Here is a 25,035-nt window from a genome sequence, read left to right as displayed (position 1 = left end):
CTGGGGAGATCAGACTGTTCCAAATATTGTTGTATTTTGTTTTCCACAATTTCCTCATTATATAGTTTCTCATAGTATAATAGCTTTTTTTCTCCTCATTTTGATAATGAAGTGTGCCTTTCTCAGCGCTTAGACAATGTATCAGGTTTTTTCCCCTCTCTTTTTTCAATTTATAGGCCAACCATCTACCAGGTTTGTTTGCATTCTCAAAAAAGTTTTGTTTTGCACTTTTAATTTTGAGTGCCAATTCTTCTTTCTCCAATAAATTCATTTTATGCTTTATTATATCTATTCAATTTTTCAATTCCTTTTTTTGTGGTTCTCGTTGTAGTTGTAGTTCCAATCTTTTACATTCTTCTTCTAAGATATTTTTATTTTGTTTCTTCTTATTATTTTTCTTTCCCATGTATATTATAGCTAGTCCCCGCGTGAATGCCTTAACAATATTCCATACAATTTGTAAATAAATTTCTTCCTTCCTATTTTCTTTTTTAAAAAAATCCATTTCTTTTTCTGTCTTTTGTATAAATTCTTTTTCATGCAATATTGCTTGGTTCAATGTCCATCTCCATTTTCTTTTTTGCCCTTTCCATGTAACCTTCATTTCCCACACAAGTTATTTTCTTTTCTTCTTTCTTCTTTCTTTCCTTCTTCAAATAGTCTAAGTATTGTAATCCATCAAACAGTTGATTAAGATCCACTGGGACACTCCAAATTATAATCCAAAAAGGCCCACCAAATCACCAAGATAGTATTTATAATCCACTAGGGAACATCAGATTGTAATCCAAAATCTTTTCTGCAAATGTTCTCTTCCTTCTCCTTTTCTTTCTTTTGATCTTTTTTTTCCCCTTGTGGTAGTCTCTATATTATGATCCACCAAACTGTTAATTATAATCTGCAAAGGCCCACCAAAACCCCCTAATTATGTTCAACCAATTCCACGTTCCCAAGGAGAGGAGCAAAATTATAGTTCTTCAAGTGCAGCCACTTGTTTCTCAGTTCCAGTTGCACAGCTACTCAGTTGCTGGATACTGTATCTAATCCAAGAGCTAGAGTGTTTACAGTTTACACTGTTTCCATTCTTTCCTCTATACTTCGTTCTGTCAACAATTTCCAGGTGCAAACAGCTTATCTAAATCTTGTAACAATGTTCCAATAAGCTGTCTCAAGGTTAAGAATTCCACACACTCTCCATTAGTTTTCTCTATGGTTAGCTTTTCGCCAGCAGATGTCGCTGTTGTTCTTTTCCTCTCCTTAGGAATGAACACCGTTTTTCCTTCTTTTAGATATTCCAGAGTCTGAGTTTTATAATCCCAAATAAAGTTAGACTTCAATGAAGTCCGATTGACTGTCCTTTAAATTAGCCAATCTGATTTTCCTCTTTTGATACTGATATCCAAAGTTATCCACTTGCTTCAAATTTCTAAGTCGGATCTAGTTCCAGCTATATGCTTAACCACCGCTTTTCCAGGGTGGAAGATCGACAATCCAACTCCCCTCTTTTCGGCCCCATTCTTCTCAAACAGTTTTTAAATGGATAGATTTAGCAGAAGTTAGCAATTTTAAAGAGTCACCCAGTCATCACACTGTTCTTTCATTCACTCTTTCCACTCCATTCTCCTATGGGTGAGCAGTCACAGCCTTGGATGGCACTCAATGTCTGTCTTTTCTTTCCGACAGATTGAGAGCTTCCCTGCTTCTTCCAAGGAGTTAGCGGTCTCCTTGTATTCTACAGAGTCTTCTCTCTTCTTTACCCTCTGAGGTGGCTTCGACCCGTTTGAGCTTTCTGATAGGAAGAATTTGGCAACCTCCATAGAGCCCCTGGAGGAATCCCGCTGCGGCATCAGCTCCGCCCTCCCTGAAATGAAACATTTTTCAACACTGGATATAACATGTTCCTAATTCTGATTGGTTACCATTCAAGAGCTGTATTTAAAGCTGTATTTCTGTAAATGTAATAATGCAAATGATTTTCATAGGTGTTCTTTTGGCTTTTTACATTTTACATACATTTTATACATAGAATTGAGAATTTTTATGAAAAAAGTTATGGAATGGAAAATTCTTACTGAAATCTAAAACAAAATTTATTTGCTATAATTGCATTTTGGTAACTTCCAGTCAATCTTTGATATGTGAATGAAAGAAGAGGTTATTCTATTTTTTATTTAACAACACTGAGATTTTCTGCAAAAAAAAGTAATTTGAGAAATCATTTGGTGGCTGAAGAAAAGGACAGTCCTTTCAACATACACTTAGATTTTTTTTCGAAATAAATAATAACAAAACCTTATTGTTGATCACAATATTATCCTTTTTTATATGTTGGAACAAATAACTGTTGAGTATTTGTTGGAGATTGTATTGGAATTAAAACCTGACATTCTTTTCATTTTTGAATTGTTGGCCATACTGATCACTTACAGGCCACTCATAGTTTCCTGACAGAGAATATCGCAGCCATATGAAAAGCTGATTACTGGAGGATGCTGTCCATATTTCTCTGAGTGGTATCTTTGCAGGATTAGTCTTTCTAGATGTTAAAAAATTATTTCTTTTTCATAGACAAGAAAGCTCACCCACTAAGCTCAATTGCTACTTTTAGCAGCCTTTTCCTATCTTGTATATTAATAATAATGAGCTGGGTCTATTTCGCTTACTGCAACAGGTTTCTGCTAATATAATTCCTTAGTGAAAGAAAAACTGTTTTTATGAACAGTTGGGTTCGTAACCCAATGGGTAATGCTTGAATGTCATTGTTTGCACTAATCCTTGAAGCAGCAGCAGCATGAGTTTTTAAGGTGATATAAATAATTTTTTGAACGTTGATACTGTAATAGTATGTTAGTCATCATTGAAAAATGCAGAATAGTACCTCACAGAAATGGGGGAACAATTTTTTTTATTTTGAGTCACCTCATTATATTAACCCTTTTTTGAAATTTCCCTATTTCACACGCAATAACTCTTTTCACATAATTATCTCTATTATATGTTTATTTTGCTGCCAGTTTTACAGGAAAAAAGCCACAATAAGCATGTAATTTTTTCAGCCTCTCTGTAAATTTAAAAAGGTTTTGTAGATGTAATAAGACACCAGGTTATTATATATATCCTATCATGGATAAACAATATTTTGGAATGTAGTCACATCATAAGAGTCTAAAGAATCACAGATATGTTTCTTTTTTTATTATTTAAAAAGTTTTTTATTATTTTTAGAACATAAACATAAAACGTATCTTTTCCAAAACGAAGCATTATCCAGTCACAGATTGATACAAATCAGTAACAAATCTTAATTTTCAATTAACACAACTTAATATTTTACTCAGTTATTTCCCTCAATTCTATCTATTTAACTATGCCATTATCCCCAAAAACCCGTTATTTAAATCTTAAATCCTAACCAAATATCATTCAATTTTTCTCTTTCTTTTGCTTAGATTTATTTTTTATTTATTTTAATTTGATTTATATGCCGCCCTTCTCCGGAGACTCAGGGTGGCTTACAATGCGTTAAGCAATAGCCTTCATACTTTTGTATATTTATACAAAGTCAGCTTATTGCCCCCACAAACTGGGTCCTCATTTAACCTACCTTAGAAAGGATGGAAGGCTGAGTCAACCTTGATGGATACATTTTCAAAACATAAGTCATTTCAGTTGTCATACACATTCAAGAGATATTTAATTCCAACATAAACATTTTCTTTTTATTATTGAACTCAACCTTATCATCTTTGTTTCTATTGTTAAATCCAACTTATTCATTTCATTTTTACTGTTAATCTTAACATACTCCTCCTTATTTTGTCTATCCTATCTCATTTTTCTTTATTGTTAAACCAATCATTTTTATTTCTTGGCTGTTAAACACAGCATAGTCATTTTTATTTTTGGGGGGGCTGTTACATAGCATAACCATTTTTATTTTTTGGCTGTTACATAGCATATCCATTTTTATTTTTTGGCTGTTAAACACAGCATAACCATTTTTGTACTCCTCCTTATTTTGGCTATCCTACCTCCTTTTATTTTTACTATTAAACCCAACATCATTATCTTTATGTTTTGTTGTTAAACCAATCATTTTTATTTCTTAGCTATTAAACACAGCATAACCATTTTTGTTTTTGACTATTAACCACAACATAACCATTTTTGTTTTTTGGCTGTTACACAGCATAACCATTTTTATTTTTTGGCTATTGAACACAGCATAATCATAATTAATTTAACTATTAATCCCTACATAATCTTGTCTTTGTTATTTCCATCCATCTATACATTGTTTATTTCCAGTTAATTATATTTATCCTTATCCTTTTTCATAACAATTCAACATTGAGACATAGTTCTTACTTAAAACATATCTTTAAATATCTTTAAATTTTCTTTTAACATGCTTAACATCCATAAAAACCTCCTTTTTATTATTACTATCCACCTATACATTATTTTGTTTTCAATCGCATTGTTTTAATCTTCTTTTTTCTTTTTCCAGCTGTGTTTGTCTTATTTCTTCATTTCCCCTCCTGTTGATATATATTTCCTTTCATTTTCAAAATCTTCAAATTTGTCCTCCATATATCATATTGAATCTTTTCCTTATTTTTATTCTGGATAAAATGCATCAAGTTCCCTTCTCTTGAGCCTGTGCTAGATCCTTCTTTTATTCCTGCGCCAGTTTTAAAATTATTGTTATTTCAATTATAGGAGTTCTGTTATAGTTTCCTTTTCTATTCACCAAAGTCAAGCTGCCTGCAGACAGGAAGAGAAAACCTCCACAAAATCCCATGATTTATCTGTAAAGTTCCAAATTTTCCATAACAAAAACGAGTTACAAGGTTCCTTTATAGACCAGAAGGGGTCTCTCTACAATCCACAATTTCCATTAGTCATGCCAGTATCCATTTTGTTACAATTATGTAACAGTCCAGTTTATACTGTTCTTCTTTAATTTTAAAAATATCAAATCTTCTTTTTTAAGATCCAATTCATATTTTAAAATATCCAGTCTTAACCATATCTCAATATTTAATTTCCTTAATTCTGTTCAAAAATTAGTTGTTTATCGGGTCTTTGTCTCTTTAAGGTTGCAGTTTAAAGTTTCCAAAGCCCCTTTGTTGTTCAGCCGCTGTTTTAGACTAGGGGTCTTCTAGATATTAATATTGCTCCAGACGTTGTTACACGCCTGGGTTTGTTGTCACCCAGCTTCAAAGAGCTCCGTTTCAGTCCGCTTTCCTCCAGCCCTTTTCTTAGCCCAGTTGTCCCAGCTTCGTGGCAGCCGCCATGGCTGCTGCCCCCCACCGCCAACTCACAGAGGGTTCCCTCTGATCTCCAAGGAACTTGCCTGTTCCTCTTGGTCATCCGAGGTGCCCCTCCTTTTCCCCCGTCCCTGCAGGATGGTTCCGGTCCGAAGACCCATCGTCAGCCGTTCAGCAGCCAGGGTTTTTGCAGGGCTCATCAGAGCCTGCTATTTCCCCGACTGTCTCGTCGCGACGCCAAACCGGAAGTCTCTCAGATATGTTTCTTGTACATGTTTAATCATGATAATGTATTGAATATTTTTAATCTCACCTGCAATCATGATGATGTTGCAACTGTACTTAATTTTGGATTGCTTCTATGACTGTTAATGGATGCATGGCATTTTCAACCAGTTTTGCAATCGGGGCTATCCATAAAGTATGTCATACGTCAGAAGTGAAAAAAATTAGCATAATTAAACAATCTATGATACTGAAAACAGAAAGAGTAATGTGGACAAAAACATGTTGCCTTTCCCGTATTTGCTTTCTTGCTCTTGTCCTACAAGAGGTCATCAGATGTTTTTCATTTTTTGTGTCTGCTTGCAATTTACACAGGCACATCCATTTTCATTCATCCATACTTCATTCCCCAATACTCATAAATGTGTTTGATAGGGTCAGAATCTGTCCTTATTTTTCATATATCCACTTCATTTTTCTGTGTTCTACTTAGTAGTTGTATATTATCCTCACTCTATGCAATGCTTATGTTTTTTTAAGAGATTTGCACTAATAAAAGTTATACTAATTACACTAAAATAAATTAGAACTTTAAAGCAATATAATTCAAAGGAATGATACAGATCAGTTGGTAGCAATAAAACAGTATGAAATAATAATAAGAGATATTCCTCGACTTATGACCATAATAGAACCTGTGCATAATGTTCTTATGTCATGGTCATAAATAGATCAGTCACATGACTAATCTGATTTTACAAGTTTTTTTTGCAATATCATTAAGTAAACACCATGATTGTTAAACGAATTAATGGTTTGCACAGTTTTGCCCAAAACTGGAAGTAAATGCTGTTTTTCAGCAAAACCATTGTAAAACATATTGCATGATCATGGGACACTGCAAAGATCTGTAAATGGAGCTCTGTGGCTGCATGCTGAAGTAGTCACATGATTGAGGGGCTGACTATTGAAACTTCAAATCTGTATCATAAGTAGCCCCAAGATAGGTCTTTTTAAATTTTGGATGGTCACTAAGCAATTAGTCATAAATCTAGGGCTACCGATATGGGCAAAAGTGATCATATGGGCCACGTTAAAGGACTTGGAAAAGTAAAAAAAGCTTTATGAAGTTACAAAACTATGTGCCAGACAAGCCAATGGAAAAACTTTCTAAGTTCGTATTGCCAGTCCAAAATTGTCTGCTTTCATTTTTTTTGTGCCCTAATATGATTCAAATAGATTGTCAGTGGAATTGTTTCGATGTTCAATTTCAGAAGACAGGCTAACATACAGTATTTGTAGATAATTAGGTAATCAATTGCTGTGCACAATATCAAACATAGTTTAATCTCGAGAATACCAGAAAATGGTAACTGTGGCCATAATCTTTTCACAATCACTACTAGTACAGTGGCATGCATGCATGCATGCATGCATGCATGCATAAATAAATAAATAAATAAATAAATAAATAAATAAATAAATAAATAAATAAATAAATAATGTTATTTCTATACCGCCCTTCTGCCGAAGGACTCAGGGAGGTGTACAGCCTATTAAAAAACACAAAGACAAATATCAGTTAAAAATAATTAAAATTATTACATAATTCGGCTGAAATTTAAAACCCCAAAAATTTAAAACCCAATTTAAAAATCATTAAATTGATAGCCCGGCTTGGCGGAACAGCAGGGTCTTGAGGGCACAGTGGAATACACGGAGGTCGGAGATCTTGCGCATTTCCTGTGGCAGTTCATTCCACAGGGCAGGGGCTCCCACAGAGAAGGCCCTCCCCCTGGGTGTCGCCAGCCGACATAACTTGGCAGATGGCACCCTGAGGAGACCCTCTCTGTGAGAGCGAACTGGCCGGTGGGAGGCTGTTTGTGGCAGAAGTTGGTCTCGAATAGTTTAAAGCCCCATAAATCCCCCCCCCAATTACTTGTATAAGGATTATTCCTTATACTATTCATGTTGTTTTGTATTTTCTGTTATGGATTGCACCAGTAGAGGCTAAACCAATTTCGTTATACACATGATGTACAATGACAATAAATGCTGCTGCTGCTGCTGCTGCTGCTGCTGCTGCTGCTGCTGCTGTTGTTGTTGTTGTTGTTGTTGTTGTTGTTATTATTATTATTATTATTATTATTATTATTATTATTATTATTATTATTATTGCTTCCTGCAGTGGTACCTGCTGTATGGAATAGCCTTTATCCAGAGGGTTCTTACCTTCTTAGCCTTTTGGAAGGCAATGAACTCAGGGGTGTCAAACATAATTTCATTGAGGGCCGCATCAGCATTATAGTTGCCCTCAAAGGACCAGTAGCCAGGTTGCCATGAGTAGGTGGGCATGGCTGATAGGCATGGCTGTCTCAATGCCCTCACTGGGCGCGGCTGACTTGGGACAGCTGGGTCAGGATGGAACATGTCACACCAGCTAACTTGACATGGGGACAATTTAGTGTCCCCACAAGCTCCTCGCCTCTCCAAACTGCTGGCAGCTAAGCGTATGCACATGCGCACACACTGCATTCCAAGTTTGAGGACTTTTATCCACAGAGGAAGGAGAGGGTCTTCTGCCCAAGCCCAGGTATAATTGGCAGTTTTAAGCTCAGATGCGGATAAAAGTCTCCAAGCTTGAAATAGTGCATGTGCACAGCACGCCAAAGGAGATCTATAGTTTGCAAAAGCCCATGTGGATAAGCCTGAAGGCTATTGGAAGAATTCTTTTTGACAAAAGGCACATCCTGCATTCCAGCATAAGAACTTTAACCCATCTGTGAAATGTAGAGCAATATCATCAAGCTTGTTGGATGAGAAGTGAAACGTCTTTAAAGAAAAACAAGGAAGTCCAGTTACCTATTGAAAAAGCACCTTTGGGACAACCATGATCCAGATGACTGAGAATCTCCAAAGACAAAGAACGGTTAAAGCAGAGGAAAGTTATTTTGGAATGATCAAATTAAAGACCTTAGTTCCAAGAGAAATGTAGGAGGAATTGAAATGGGCAGTTCATGTCAGGAAGCCCATCAACATCCTTAATTTGAAGCTGCTCTGAAAGGAGGAATGGGCTCAAATTCCTGCAAGCTGATATGTAGGATGGATCAACAGTTATCAGAAACATTTAATTGATGTTAACTGCCCAAGAACAACACATCAGTTACTGAAAAGAAGTAGTTTTACCACACATAAATATATAGCTTTGGATCATTTTCCTCAATAAATTGAGGAACAAATATAATGTTTTTGACTCACTTGTTTAATTGGGTTCTCTTTATCTAGTTTTAGGACTTGCTTGGAAAAATGATTGTGTTTTAGGTCATATTTACACAGAAATATTACAAATTCAAAAAGGTTCATAAACATTTAAGCACTACTCTGTACTATTATTTTTGTATCCTAAAATTTATTATTGTCTCTGGATCCATTACTGAATCAAAGTGATGGGACATTTTTGCCTGGATCAATGTAAAAGAAACTGAAATATATGAATTCTAGATGTTGCACATATTTGTTAAGAGTTGATTATATCTTGCCCATAAAATAAACCTGCTGATATAGGTATTATATTTACTTCTTACAGAATTAGCACTCATCACTTCTTTTTCCCCATTCAATACTTCTAATAATGTAGCAATAAGATCAAATAGATAGCATTTGGATTGCTTAGAATTGGGGCAATTTAGCATGATATATTACATTGTTGCCTTTCCTACGTGATATTTTATACTATTGGAAATTACCACACCAGAGTAATAAGTAGAAGTAATACTTCCTGTTAGTGGCCTCCCTAAAGGATTCATATCTGCTGAGAGTCCTTACAGTAAGGACTGCCCTTGTAAAACGAAAGATGTGACAAGTTAACAAGACTCTTTTCATAGATATTAGTATATCAGAGGAGCTAGATAATAAAGAGATTTTTATCGGATATTTATTGCACAGATCACAAGTACATCACTTTTCCATCTGTTAGTTTGAGAATCTAAAAGTTCTTTAATGCAAATAATGCATTATTTGCATTAAATATATAAATGCAAATAATGTTCTCTCTTTTTAATGTAGTACATCATCCTGGGAAGTGCATGTCACAAACCAACTCCACATTTACCTTTACCACTTGCCGTATTCTACATCCTTCCGACGAGCTCACACGAGTCACACCAAGGTAAGGGTTTTCAGAGAGGTGTTTTAGTTTCTAAAAGTGCAGAAATATTAAATATAGTCAAATAAGCAAGAAGAGTTTAATAATCATGTTTGACACTATCTCAGTTTAATTTATATGTATGCAGCCATCAGAATCTGTAAGTTTGTTTTAGTTGATGTACACCTGGTACAAGTAAAAAAAATTAGGATGTCACTCTTTTAATCCATGATGTTCTAACCAAAACATTTTTAAAAAAATATTCCTATGCCATTGCAATTTTCATTGGCAGAGAAATAGAAAATGCCTCTTTCCCACTCTTGTTCACATCCTCTTACTACTTCTGTTACCTCTTTTCTGGCTGCCTTCCTGTTGCCTAATATCCCTATTTGCAGGACAAAAATTGCAAATTCTCTGAACACTCTCCCTGAAGCATGTTTGAACAGCTGCCATAATTGCATACATATATATATGAGGAACTGGACCAATCAGATACTACTTTTTGGTATACTTTTAGGGTAGAAGAGAATTATGACCCCTCCTGTTTTGCTGCTCAGGGGATCTCACTAATTTTGTGCTATAGATCCAAAGAGAGGGCCTGATTGGTTCACCTTTCTGCCAACTCTCCCACTTTAGCACTTAGAAGCAGCAGTAAGGCCAGTGGATATATTTTAAAACAAAAATACAATAACTGAAATCTTCTCTCTGAAAATACATATCAGTATAATGAAATAGAGCTAATGAAGAATTTTCAGAATTCATATTAAAAAATAATAAAAAAGGTAAAAATGCTCCATAAAAGCTTGTGAGCAGTACTTGTGAAAATAGAATGATGCACCAATCCCTCTGACCTTCTTAATGCCATAGGAGGCAAGGGTGGGTTCTACTCACCTTTACTACCGGTTTGCAATGGGAGCACACATTCGCAGATCGTCAGTTATGACGTCCAGGTGAGTGGGCAGAGCCTCCCGCCGCTTTTACTATCGGTTCTAAAGAACCGGACAGAACCGGGAGCAATCCACCACTGACAGGAGGTTATCAGATGATGCTGAAATATCACTGAAAGAGGTGTGTTGAAATGTTTTGCTATTTTTTTCACCTTTCAGGAAATTAAAGAATGGAGATGGGAGCATAAATGCTTTATTTTTATTTTATTTATTAAATTTTTATGCCACCCATCTCCTCTATAAGATGATTCTGGGCAACTGTTCCCAACAATATACTCCCTTTATATCCTTAAACAACCCTCTCCCAAATTCAGCCAGTTTTGCTGAACCTAAGCACAAAATCTCAGCATGCTGAGAAGATACAAATGGAATTCTGGAAGGATACACATGAGTGCAAATTTGGGTTTCTTACTTTTGTCCTGTTTATTAAAACAGAAGCATGTTTCGTGTAATATTTACTATTAAATGGAGATGTATTACTAATTTTAATTCATTTTTATACTCTGATAGGTTTGTAGTTGATGGTCATCTGTATTGTTATTATTATTTCTGTATTATTAATTCAGAACCACAATATTATCATGCAACTGCTAGAGAAGAGAATCTCCTTAAACTATGAATGATGCTTCTTCACAGGTCATGTGAGGAAGACGATGAAACAGCTTTATGTCACCTTATGCTGAGAGGAGATATAGGGCACACAATATGACCAGCGTGACAGGGGGTGAGCAGCACAGTCAGCAGCCTCTATGCTGGCGGAGTCTCATAAAAGGAATGCTAGTGTTCGTGGCATCAGCTAACTTGAAGACTTCTTATCAATCCCATTCTCCCCTGTTCCATTTTAACATTAACATGAAGTGACCTAACAAAAATTCTAAATTTCATAGTGCTGATTTTATAGAACCTAACAATAATTGAAGATGCAAAGGAAGGTCTTCATTTTCTTTTCTTTTTAGAAAATATTTTGGATATTTCTTCTTCCTTGAATCCAGTGGTGAAATGTAAAATTTGTTACTACCGGTTCTGTGGGCATGGCTTGGTGGGGGGGGGGGGGGGGTGTAATGTGACTGGGTGGGCATGGCCAATTTTTTTAATTTTATTTTTAAAAGCATTTTTTCTATAAACGGGCAACCTCGACCAAAGAGGTTGTAGGAAAAATGCTTTTAAAAAGCTCTGACGATCCCAGCTGAGTTGCCTGATCGTCAGAGGCTTTTGTTTTCTTTTAAAAGTATTTTTTTTTTTTGCTTTTAAAAGAAAAAAAAAGCCTCCGATGATCAGGCAACTCAGCTGGGATCATTAGAGCCTTTTAAAAGCATTTTTCTACAACCTCTTCGGCTGAAGAGGTTGTAAAAAAATGCTTTTAAAAGGCTCTGACGATCCCAGCTGAGCTGCGCGATCGTCAGAGGCTTTTTTTTTTTTTTACTTTTAAAAGCATTTCTTTGGCCAAAGAAAAAATGCTTTTAAAAGTTAAAAAAAAAGTTTTTAAAAAAGCCTCTGATGATTGCGCGATTCAGCTGGGCATGGGGGGAGGGCAGGGATTTTTGCTATCGGTTCTCCGAACCACTTACTGCCATCACTACCAGATTGGGTGATCCAGTCTGAACCGGGAGCATTTCACCCTGCTTGAATCCCTCCTCCTCACTAGGTATTGCATATTAGTAAAAGAACTGTAATCAATCAAGAGAATATGTAGTATCTTCCCTGCTGTTTACAGGTATTGCTTGATTTAAAACTGTAATGGAGCATGCCCATTACAGTTGTAAATCATAGTGATCATTAAGCAAGGTGCCCATGTGATCACCTCACGTGATCCTTGCTATAATCCCTGTTCTTCCTATTGTGGTCACTAAGCAGAGCATGAAGTGCCTCAGGAGTGGGAAAAGCTCTGGGTGGCCTTGTCCAGGCTCTTACTGCAGCACCTCTCCATCTCATACATGGCATTGCCCTGTTCCAAAAGTGGGTGCCATTTTGTCAGTGGCCACAATTCATTGGCACCTCTTTCTGGGTTAGTATCAGACAATTTCTGTGTAAAAAGGCTGTCTGGAGACTTGGCTGCTTCCTAAAGAAGTTCTACGGAAAAAATAAGTGGATTAAGTTCTGACGGAGGATAGGGAGGAGCATGTAGCTCCAGCAGAGCAGAAGCAGAGCAGAGAAGATACACGAAGAGCTCCTGCAGCATTCCTGTGGTGGTCATAAGAGTGTGGGGATTGCCAAGTATCAAAATTTTGTTAATGTGACCATGTGGATGCTGCGGGGCTGTAATTCTGGACAGGGATTGTAAGTCCCTGTTAATTAGTTAATTAGTTAATTAATTAGTTAATTTCTCCTTGAAATAATATGCAAACAAATTCTTTTTCATCAAATTGAGCAAACAGCAAAAATTCAGGATTTTTCTGCACTTTCTCTACTTTAGTCTCTTGTAATTTAAGGAGATCTTTCAAGTATAAACTTGAAAATTAATTAGCAGGGCTTTTTTTCCTTCTTTGTTTTTTAGGTATGAAAACCTATTAGCTGACTTATAAATGTACTATTACCAAAAGAGTACAGTGATGGGAAGAGTTTCTTAGGAGCTTCTGTTAATTCTAAAGATTCATTGTATAATCAGTCTATACAAGTTGGGATTTTTGTATGTCTAGGCTGAGTAGTAATTTCAGTAGTTGCTCAGGCCTATGATTTTTGAATGCGCACATACTCAGAGTCACAAAGAATAAAAGCTTTTTATTTCTACCATGATTTGCTAGTAGCTGTGTGGGGTCAGTTTGTATACAAAAGCCTGCTTCAGGAACAGTAAAAGTTAAAGGCAAGATGAAAACTAGGTGGCAGTTACAGTATTTCTACAACAAATTCAAACAAGTATGTACAGCTACATAATATTCATGCTCTCATATACAGTAGATATACCCATGCAATCAAAGATCTTTTAATTTTATTTATTTTATGCCACTGTTTCATAAATCATCGTATCTAACCATATTTCACAATGGTGTATCATTTATTATGACTTAGCATAGTCTGATTTTCGACAACATAACAAAACAACCACACTTTTCTATTTTGAGAATATCTGGTATAAAGAAAACTGCTTCCCTTTTCCACTTTTCTCCAAATGTTGCACAGTGGTGCAGTGAATCATTTACAACTGCTCTCATAGGAGAACCAAATGAATGAGGCTTGATTGTATTGACAACTACAATTGGAATTATCTGCCAAGAATTAACAGAGGAAAATGTGCACTTTGGTAGAGAATAATATGTGGTGGCTTTGTTTTTGTCACCCAAATTCTGCATACTTTGTGACTCACAAAACCAATTCACCATGCTTATGAGCACCAATGCCAGTTCCCCTGACTCTTCACTTTGTTTTGAAAACTTCCTCAGATACATCATTACAGATTACAGATGAATTGAACCCTCCCTCCACACTGACATGGCTAAAACACAGTGATGAAACTCAAAACCATCCCTGATATCAATGTCACGGCAGCAGCATTCCATACATACTGTCATTCTAAGTCTAGCGTTTTTTATAAGACCAGCACCTATGAGTTTTATTTTGATGGATAGTGTATTCTATAACACAATTGGTGATACTCATGTACAATATTAAGCCAGGATTTTTTATACCATATTACAGTAATCCTAGACTTAGAACTAAAATTGAGTCCAAAATTTCCATTACTAAAAAAGTAAGTTCTGCCCCATTTTATGATTTTTCTTGCCACAGTTAAATAACTTTGTGGAATAGTTACATGGTTGTTAAATTAATCTGGCTTCCCCATTGACTTTGCTTGTCAAAAGGTCACAAAAAGAGATCACATGGCCCCGAGACACTGCAATCATCATAAATAAATGCTAGTTGCTAAATGTCCGAATATTGATTATAGGAATATCACAGTGATTGTAAATGTGAAAAATGGTAATAAATCACTTTTTCAGCACATTGTAACTTCAAACAATCATTAAATGAATGATTGTAAATCTAGGACTATTGGTATGCTGCATAAGCCATTATAATTTGATACATATATAAATCTAAACCATAATGGTTGGGTTTAACATCAATGTTGATGTTGGGTTTAACATCATCCCACAAATTATAAAAGTATGGTTTAGTCCAAAATGTAAACAGTTGCCTGTACATATCTGAGCCTGTGTAACAAGTTATATCTTGCTATTTAAATAGCAAATATTTAAAAATATTTACTATTTTTAAAGTGCATTTAAAATTTAGTTTTTAATTGGAATACACAGAACTGCTTTTTCAATGGAAGCTGACTTCTTTTCATGAGCTAGATTAACTCATAATATAGATTCCTAGATTATAGATGCTAGGAGAGCCAAGAATTCTGCTAATAGATATACAGTGTCTCCATGTTCAGATGCTTTCTTCTGCCCTCATGAAGGCAACTGGTAAAGGTGATAATTTTGCACTTAAATATGGCAGCTCAGTTTTTATACATAACTATTATGAACAAGGAGGATCCTTGCTGCCAGAAATCATTACAATTGAAGCAAATCATTTAGTGACTTAAAAAATTATTATGCACAGAATATTTTATCCTGTCAAACATTAACTGACAAAAACTGGGAGTACTTTCACATAGAAATCTCCATTTGACTTGCATAAGGATTAATTTATCTACATCTTGAGTATCACAGAAATGGTTAATTATATTATCAGTTACTGCTATTCAAACTCCAGCAGTTTTTTATTTGTAGCGTGCTTTCCACAGGTTAATAAGATAAATGTTTTACGTACAAGTAAAATTGCCTCTGTCTGCCTGTCTGTGTCTGCCTGCCTGCCTGCCTGCCTGCCTGCCTATCTATCTATCTATCTATCTATCTATCTATCTATCTATCTATCATCTTTCTGTTTCTAGATCCATCTATCAATTATTTTATTATCCAAGATAAATGCTCACCAGTGGACCTAATATCAAAAAGTTTAAATTTAATTGGATTTTTGGTTTTTTGATACTATTGGGATATGGCCCCATTTGTAACTTATTGGGCAGACAGAATTTGGCTTCTTTTCTTTTGCATTGTACCCATTCTGAAGGATTATGTGATTCATAAGATTCAAGATATTAGAAAGGTTTACATTTCATTCTGTGGCAGAGAAGAATTGCTGTGTTACTCTTATCCCAAAGGCGCTTTTTCAAAAGGCAACTGGACTTTCTGTATTTTTTCTTGTGAAGACATTTCGCTTCTCATTCAAGAATCATCTTCAGTTCTGACTGAATGTGAACACTGAAGAAGCTTCTTGGATGAGAAGTGAAACATTTTCAAGAGAACAACACAGAAAGTCCAGTTGCCTTTTGAAAAAGTGCCTTTAGGACAACCATGACCTAGATGACTGAGAATCTCCATGAACCATGTTGCTCTTGTCATTACTGTTATCGGAATGTACTGGTGATAGAAATCTCATTATATTATACTTGAAAGAAAAATAAATAAGAAGTGTTGAGAAAGGAAAACAAATTATTGCAACTGGAATAATAAAACAAATCTCTAGATACCCTGCATGCAGTTTAAAGTGTGCATTGTGTGCATCATTTAATAAAACTTATTTCTGATCGGCATTTTCTGACTTACTGCATGAATTTGTTTTGAAAAAAATGAGAAGTAAATAAGTTGATTCTGATTTGAGACAAATGCCCACTAAGCACAAGTTTCAACTATCACCATAACATGAACATTATTTTTATTATATTTGTGGAGAAAATCATTCTCAAAGTTATATAATGTATATTAAAAAATTGAGCACTTGTAACTTCTAGGACTAAAATACTTCTTTTTTAAATTTGTAGCGATCAAAACACAATTCAGCCCTTTTCATCTTTATATTCAGGCTTTCCTTATATTTTTTAAAAATTATGTGTTAAATAAGTTAATGAAATAAATGAACAAAAAGAAAGAAATACTAAATTTCCTAACAGACATTGCTACCCCGTGACCTCACTTTCTCTTGATCCAAGCCATCTCACGGATTTGTTGTTGTGAGGGGAAGGAAGTGAAAATGTTATTTAGAATATCTTGAGTTGATTAAGATAAAAGCTGAGTGGTTATTTATTATTATTTACAGAGGAATATATCAGTTCTTCATACGTTCAGTATGTTACCACCCCACACTGAGATAAAATGTATGCAATTCTAGTCTAAACTTTGCTATATTAATAGTGCTCAATCATGTACACAAAACATTAAATTGTACTTTTTAGGATCATACTATGGGTGTGGCCTATTTGAATGGAGCTTATATTTAAGAAGACCTTTTTGATACAATAGATTTTATGTTTTGTAAGATTTTCTTTAAGCATCATTTTTATTTCAGCTGGTAAGTGGTGCTTCCATTAGTTGATTATTGTGAAGCAGAAACTGATTTAAACTTAATTATTTGCTATAACTGGGATATATTTATCATATCCATCTTTTCCTATTAGCCAAAAGGAGTTCAAAGAACCTAATAACAGAGTGAATTGAATTCAAAGTGTGCCTGAAAATGGCTATTGAGAAGTTATTGCTTAAAGAATATGAGATAAACAGAGTTTTTTTAGTAATAGATTTTCTATACTGTTCATTAATATTAATATCTGCAAAGACATTAACTTAAGCTTTGCTTTTTCCTTAGCCTTAATGCAGCACCTACTCCAGCTTGTAGCAATGTTGGCAATTTGAAAGGCACTCCGGTGGCCACCCCATGTACTCCTCGGCGCCTGAGTTTGGTAGAATCCTTCACTAATGTTCGGGAATCCACAACTACAATGAGTACATCCTTAGGACTTGTATGGCTTCTCAAGGAACATGGGATATCAGCAGCAGTGTATAACCCACAAAGTTGGGACAGAGTGGGCAGGAACACTCTTCTGAGCACATATTCTCCAAGAATGACTGCCATTCCCTCCACTCCTCCAAACTCACCTATGCAGACACCTTCTTCTTCCCCACCATCTTTTGAGTTCAAATGTCCCAGTCCTCCTTATGACAACTTCCTGGCTTCCAAACCAGCTAGTTCAATTCTGAAGGAAGTAAGAGACAAAAAAAATATCAGAAATAGTGAGAGTCAAACTGATGTGTCTGTCTCCAACCTTAACCTAGTGGACAAAGTAAAAAGGTTTGGAATTGCCAAGGTTGTAAATTCAGGGGAAACACAAGCTCTTAAATTAACTGATAAACAAGGACCTCTTTTCTGTGGATCACAAAAGTCTGGAGGCCTGCTGCCTGAGAGTTTGCCTTTGGGTTGCCCTGCTGTGACAACTGCTATTGGAGGCATTCAGTTGAACACTGGCATTAGAAGGAATCAAAGTTTCCCAACTATGGTTGGTTCGAGCATGCAGATGAAAGGTCCATCATCTCTAACCCCTGGAATCCTAATGGGAGGAAAACTTCCCAAGCAAACTAGCTTACGATAAATGGCTTAATATATCTCAAGCTCCTCCTTCAAACACTTTTTTCTTCCATTTGTTATTGAGTTTGACAAATCAACTTTGTGCCTAATTGGAGAAAGTGTAAAATTTATATAGAATGTAAATATGTATTAGATGTATTGTAGATGAATAAGGTCACTGTTTTGAATATGTAACATGCTAAAATTTTGAAAAGCTGTTTTGTTTTTCTTTGCACTGAAAAAAGTGGTCCTTGCACAGGGAAAAAGAATGATCAATTCTCTAGTTAGCCTAACTTGACATGACAACAGGATCATTTGGCAAGGATTACTGATCATGCTGTCAGAATTGCAAGATTTCAGGATGGGTAGTGAATTCTATGAGGAGTCTTCATTTTTCATGAAGTGTTCATCATAGCAGTAGCTTAGCATTTTGACCATTTTCTTTGGCCTTTGTAGTAAGGAGGGAACATTGTACTTCAGGGGTCATAATTCTAACTGATTTGATTTTTCCCTTATGAAATAAACTTGAAATAATATATATTGAGAAGCATTGCTAAGCGTGCTCCCTGCCTCTACTGTTTTGTAGCATGACCATATTCTATATTATTTTTTTCAAAGCTGCACTGGTTATAAAGTGAAAAGTATTTAAATAAACTTTTACTGCAGACACAGAAAAATCATGATGACATATCCAAAATGAAAGTAATACCTTAGAATTATTCTTTGCTTCAATGTTAAAAATACTAAAATAAATATCTCTTTCCTTGGGAGCCAAAGTTATTGAATGAGTTGATAGTAGGCCTCTTTAAAAATAAAATTTATATCTGTAATACAAAAAATGCCAAAATAGCAAGTGTTAAAGTAAAAGGAATGACATTTGTAGCCACTTCCCATGTCTCTAGCTTTTGAGTTACTGAAAGTTAATAATTTTATAAACAAAATATAAAACATTATTAGTTTAACTCACCCTTTCTAACAAGGATATAAGTACAAAAATAGGGACTAACAGTTCTAATTTTTGTTCTAGGATTTTAATGAAAAGCTTCAGATTTTAAATATTTATTTTCTCAAGGATGATGACTTTTTGTTATCCTAATTTATAGTTGGCTCAATAATCCAGAATCAAACTCTGATTTCTAATTATTTGTTACTAATTACAAACAAATCACTATATTCTCCAGCATTTAGAGACAACAGAAAAATTCTGCTTGACTGAAAAGCATAAACCTGTATTTCTTACTTTTCAACTGTGTTGCATGGTTTAGGATTCCAAGTCTCATTCAGATAATGCTTAAAGCAGTCCAGCATGTAGAAATGGGGGGAAGGGGAGGACTTAAAACAGAATGGAGTACAAAAGGAACTCCACAATCTAGGAGACTCGTGTCATGGGATGCCTCTTCATTTTTGAGGAGGTTATCTAGGAAGCTCATAGAAATGATTATGTAAATCACAGATGTTTTAGAGTTATTTGGAAGCAATTGGTATATTTAGGTTGTATGAATGCACGTGTTTTTTGTCTTTAAAAAAATCAGTTTCTGTTTATTTAATGCCAGTGCATCAGTTTCCACATAATTGCTATATATTTCAGTTCTGTCAGACTTTTAATTAAAATACCACTGTATTAGATGAATCATGGTGTGTGTGTGTGTGTGTGTGTGTGTACATGCCTACATACCTACATAAACACACACACATACACACTTGGTGGATCATTCAGTTCAGTACCACAATGAGCAATGAGCATGTAGATGTAGAAGAATGAAAGAGGATAGTACGTGCCATCAATTTTTGCATGTGTTTTCAGACTTCTATTTATTTCACATATTGTTCTTGGCTCTACTTTCCCTTTATATGTGTGCATTTAATTGCAAAAATGCAACATCTTTTTATCTGGCTGTATCTTAAAGAGAACTAATAAATTGATAATTTTAAATAAATGAAAAAAATCATAAATGTCTAGAGTACTTTTCATGTATTCTGAGCCCATAATACGATTGGTGAATTAAAAGAAATAAAAAGCAAGTAAATCAGGAAACTTTATTATTATTTATGGAATAAAAATTTTAAATGGGGCAGAGTTGTTATTTATCACTTTTACTCATAGAAAACAGCCAATCATGGGAAGATGAATTAGTGCAGTTCCCAAACATTTCCAGCTTTGCAGACTTGCAGGTGAGGATTTGTATGCGCACACTCACCGGCCATTTCCACAGCCTGGTTGCAATCCTCACAGGCTGAGGACCCCTAAAGTAGTGTATTAAATAGTATATTTTTCTTTAGAATGAAATGTCCAATTAATGAAGGTTCTGTTGTGAATTATCTGTATTTCCTCCATTTGCTTTCTGAGTACTTTTTCTAATGTCAAAAAATATGTAAAATTACAGAAGAATAACAGAATTTAGCTGTCGGATACCTGAAAGTGATACTGCCATTCAGTTGGGAGAAGGGGGAGACTTGGATTCGATTTACTAGCATTGCCTGTGTCAACAGATATTTTACAACCTATATATATCCTGGCGCCAAAGAGCCCTGAGACCCCTTAGCGTTGAGGAATGTTTATGACAGCCATGTGGGCTGTTTCACTTTAAAGGATAAAGGAGAAATGATATGAAGGGGCGTTGGTCCTACCTGAGACGCTTCTTCTCGTTGGGTGGAGACAGCAGCCAGGATGGGGTGTGCTCGTCTGTTCAGATTGATAGACTGAGCCTGTCAAAGTTGTTAAGTCCCACCCTTGTTACTGGGTAGACCCCAGCTTTGGCGAAGACACTAAGACAGGCCCGGTGTGTGGGACACCAAGAAGAAAGACAAAGAGAGAGACCAGACTGGAAAAAAGGGAGGGTCTGGCTGCTGTCTCCACCCAATGAGAAGGAGCGTCTCAGGTAGGACCAACGCCCCTTCTCCATTGTGGGTGGAGACAGCAGCCAGGATGGGACATACCAAAGTTCACTGTCCCTACAATAGGGGGGGACCAGGCTGGTCCGAAGAATCCTCCCCCGAGATGACCCATTGCAGCACTCGGCGACCAAAAGCAGCATCCGCCAAAACAAACTTGTCCAGTTTATAGTGTTGGATAAAGGAGGAAGGTGAAATCCACATCGCCACCCTACAGATTTCGAGTAATGAGGCCTGCGTGGCCCAAGCTGCCGATGTCGCAGTACTGTGGGTAGAATGCGCAGTCAGTCGAGGTGGTCTCGGTAGGGAATGTAGTTCGTAGGCCAGGGCTATTGTCTGCCGGATCCAATGTCCAATGGTCGTCGACGACACCTTGCAACCTAAAGAAACTGGCAGGAAGGAGACAAATAGGGATTCCGTTCTACGGAAATCCACAGTCTGTAATGTAAACTCAGAGAGCCCTCCGGACATCCAAAGAATGCCACCACTGTTCGAGCCTGTGAGCCGGGTATGGACAAAAGTTGGGCAGGACAAGTTCCTGCATGCGGTGGAAGGTCATATTGACCTTGGGCACAAACGTAGGGTCCAAATGGAGTACAACACGATCCTCGTGGAACACACAGAGGTCATTCCGGATGGAAAGGGTGGCAATCTCCGAAATGTGGCAAGCCGAGGTAATAGCTACCAAAAAGGCAACTTTGCATGTTAATAGTTGCAGACTAGCCATTTGCAAGGGCTCGTACGGAGCATCCGTGAGAGACTTAAGAACTATGGAAAGGTCCCAGGTCAGGTACCTTTGTAGAACAGGAGGGCATAGATTGGTAGCGCCCCGCAGGAATTGGCGAATCAAGGAGTGCTGGGCCAGGGACGACAATGAACCGAAGGTAAGTATCGACGAGATCGCCGCCACTTGTCTCTGCAATGTATTAGGAGAAAGGCCTTTAGAGAGACCCTCTTGAAGAAACACCAGTATATTGACAATCGAGGCCTGGAGGGGTTGGACCCTGTTCCAATCACACCATGTGCAAAAGGCTTGCCAGATAGCCGAGTAAATTCGGTCTGTAGAAGGCCTCCGTGAAGCCTGAATGGTGTGGATCACATCTGCTGGAATGTTGGCATCTCCTAGGGCACACCACTCAACCGCCAAGTGGTCAGACGGAGCCACTGCAGGTCCGGATGTCTGACTGCCCCCTGAGTCAGGACGTCCTCTGGTTGAGGTAGCTGCCAAGGAGGGGCTACTGACAACGACACTAGGTCCGTAAACCAAGGTCTGTGGGGCCAGAAGGATGAGTTCCGCTTGCTCCAGCAACAGCTTGTGAATCACTCGGGAAAGCAGGGAGACTGGAGGAAACGCATAAAGAAGCCCTGGCGGCCACGGGGAGCATAGGGCATCGGCAGACTCCGCATACAGGTACCGCAAGATGAAGCGCGGAAGCTGAGCATTGTCTGATGTGGCAAAGAGGTCGATCACTGTCATCCCAAATCAAGTGGCCACCTGGTGGAAAACGCGAAGGTGGAGACGCCACTCTACGTGATCCAGTCGCTGGTGGCTCAGCCAATCCACTTGTACGTTGGTGACGCCGGAAATGTGTTCCGCCCACAACGAGGCAAGGTGAATCTCCGACCAGAAGCCCAACCTCAACGCCTCCGACATCAGGGATTGGGACCGTGTGCCCCCTAGGCGATTGATATGGGCCTTCACTGTAATGTTGTCCGTGAGGACCAGGACCTGTGAGTTGGAGATGAGATGTCGAAAGGCTCGAAGCTCCAGGGAGACAGCCTGCAGTTCCAGCCAGTTGATGGGCCGACAGGCGTCGGCACTGTTCCAGGTGCCCTGCGCTACTTGACCCAGACAATGAGCCCCCCAGCCCTGGAGGCTGGCGTCTGTTGTCACCACCACTCTCTGTGGGTCGAAGAATAGACAATCTCAGGATATTGCCGGAGACCGCCACCTCCCTAGGGATCTGATCACCCTCCTGGGAACGGGAACGTTTACAGCTGAAGTGCCTCTGCCCACCTTCTGCAACGGCAAAAGAAACCATTGAAGTTCCCTCAAGTGTAACTGGGCCCAGGGAACTATTGAGATGGCGGAGATCATCTTGCCCAGGAATTGTGACAGGACAAGGGGAAACACCGATCTAGCCCATTCAACCTTAGAAATCAGGGACTTCAAGCTATCCTGTCGCTCACATGAGAGATAAACCCTCCCCGCCACCGAATCTATCAGGGCCCCGAGATGGAGCAAACGAGTGGTAGGGACAAGGTGGCTCTTTTCCAAGTTAATGGAGAAGCCATGGGCAGCCAGGGTCTGGAGAGTAAGCTGCAGGTCAGAGGAAGCCTGCTGCTGGGTAGAAGACAAAATTAGGATATCATCTAAGTAGCATTGTAGATGAATAGATTGGGCCCTAAGGGATGCTGCTAAGGCAGCCAATACCTTGGTAAAGGTATCAGGGGCAGACAAAAGGCCAAAGGGCAAGGCCCGATACTGATAATGGCATTCCCCGTAGCAGAACCGAAGGAACCTCTTGTGGGAGGGGAGGATGGGAATATGGAGATAGGCCTCGGTGAGGTCTATGGAAGAGAGGAGATCGCCCCTCCTGACACTGTCAAGAATAGATCTTAAAGACTGCATCTTAAACTTGCGGTATACGACATACCGGTCAAGATGTTTCAGGTCCAGAATAGGTCTCCACCCCCCTGATGACTTTGGTACAAGAAAAACACGGGAATAAAATCCCGTCCCCTGTTCAGCATCAGGCACCAGTTGAATAGCTCTGATTGAAAGAAGATGCTGAACTGCCAAGTCCATAAGGGACCATTTCTCGATGTTGTTGGAAAGCGGACAGTGCACAAAGACCATCGGAGGAGGGGAGAGAAATTCGATGGCCAACCCAGATCATAAGGTGGCCAGGACCCATTTATCCGAGGTGGACCCTTCCCAAACAGGGGTGAAGAGGGCCAATCTGCCCCCTATGGGAGGATCCGGGATGCAGTTAATGACGGTGCCTGGAGAAATGATCTCCTCCCCCTCGAAAGGGCCGTTTGGAAGTGAAAGGCCAACTCTGGACGCCCTGTCTTGAGCGCCCCGTTGTCTAGGATGAAAAGTCCCATGAGATGTGGCAGAAGGAGTGGCAAAGCTAGCACCATCATAAGGACGAGACTGGGGACGAGATGGGTAAGGCTGGAATCTCGACTCCCCCCCTACGAAAGACAACCGGGAGAACCTTCTTCTTGTCCTTCGTCTCAGTGAGGAAGGCGTCAAAGGAATCCCCGAAAAGTTTGGAACCCGAGAAAGGAACCAAAGCCAGATGCCACTTATGTCTGGCGTCAGCCTGCCAGTGGCGAAGCCAGAGCAGGCGCCAGGCGGAGACAAGAGGCAAGGGACTTGGCTGCAAAAGCGAGCGGCATTCAGGGTAGCATCCGCAGAAAATTGTGTGGCCACGATGATCTTGTTCAGATCCTGTCGCACTCGAATATCTTCCGACACCAAATTCTCCTGCAACTGCCGGAGCCAGAGGAGGGTCGTCCGATTAAAGAAAGAAGCCGTAGATGCCGACCGTATGGCCCAAGCGGCACCCTGGTGAGCGTGCTGGAGTACTTGCTCCGCTCGGCGTTCTTCTGGGTGGAGGCCTTCGTCCAGATCTCCTGGGACCGCTGTATGCAGTAGGAGGACGGCCACTGGTGCATCCACAGCCGGGACCTGGAGAATGGTGGCTAAGTCTTGTGCCACATTAAAATTCCTGTGGTCCGTCGCCGTAGGAGCCGGGTTCGATCCAGGAGAGGACCACTGTTTCCGGATGATATCGAGGAATAGAGGAGGGGTAGGGATCATGTCCACTGGTTGGGATGGTTCAGTGAACAAGCGGTTCAGAGCCCCTTTGGCCGTGATCGGAGGCGTAGGCGTTGGGGATGGAGAACCCAGCTGGGCCATAGTGACTGCCTTGTGCAGCAAGGATTTGAATAATGCCTGGGGAAACAAGCCCATAAAGGCGGGTTGGTCCAGTGGGAGATCCTCGTCCTCTGACAGATCCAAGCCACATGAAACCCCCTCATCCTGGGATGATGCCTGGCTCGAAACGGAGGAAATGAGGGAGTCCGGAGCTCTGATAGAAAGAACATCCTCCTGCGCGACATCCTCTCATGAAGTGGAAGCACCAGATCGGACAGA

At 38.5% G+C, this 25,035-nt stretch overlaps 1 protein-coding gene across 7 annotated transcripts in view; it reads left to right on the top strand.

The window, feature by feature from the left end:
• Window positions 1–19,928, top strand: part of TRAK1 (trafficking kinesin protein 1) — a 495,341-nt gene extending 475,413 nt beyond the window's left edge. For 6 of the 7 annotated variants that reach the window (XM_087894140.1, XM_060683688.2, XM_087894141.1 and 3 more), the window contains 2 exons: window positions 9,564–9,666; window positions 17,220–19,928. In XM_087894140.1, coding sequence (XP_087750266.1) covers window positions 9,564–9,666; window positions 17,220–18,000 — 884 coding nt within the window. In that variant the 3' untranslated portion in view covers window positions 18,001–19,928. Of the gene's footprint in view, window positions 1–9,563; window positions 9,667–11,225; window positions 11,462–17,219 lie in introns of those variants that run through there. The other variant, XM_087894142.1, reaches the window with a different exon arrangement.
• Window positions 19,929–25,035: the final 5,107 nt, after the last annotated feature.

Source organism: Pantherophis guttatus, chromosome 4 (assembly GCF_059756535.1).
Source record: "Pantherophis guttatus breed Tessera chromosome 4, ASM5975653v1, whole genome shotgun sequence".
NCBI classification, from domain to species: domain Eukaryota; kingdom Metazoa; phylum Chordata; class Lepidosauria; order Squamata; family Colubridae; genus Pantherophis; species Pantherophis guttatus.
The sequence above is the reverse complement of the archived record's forward strand: the minus strand, read 5'-3'. Positions and strand labels throughout refer to the sequence as shown.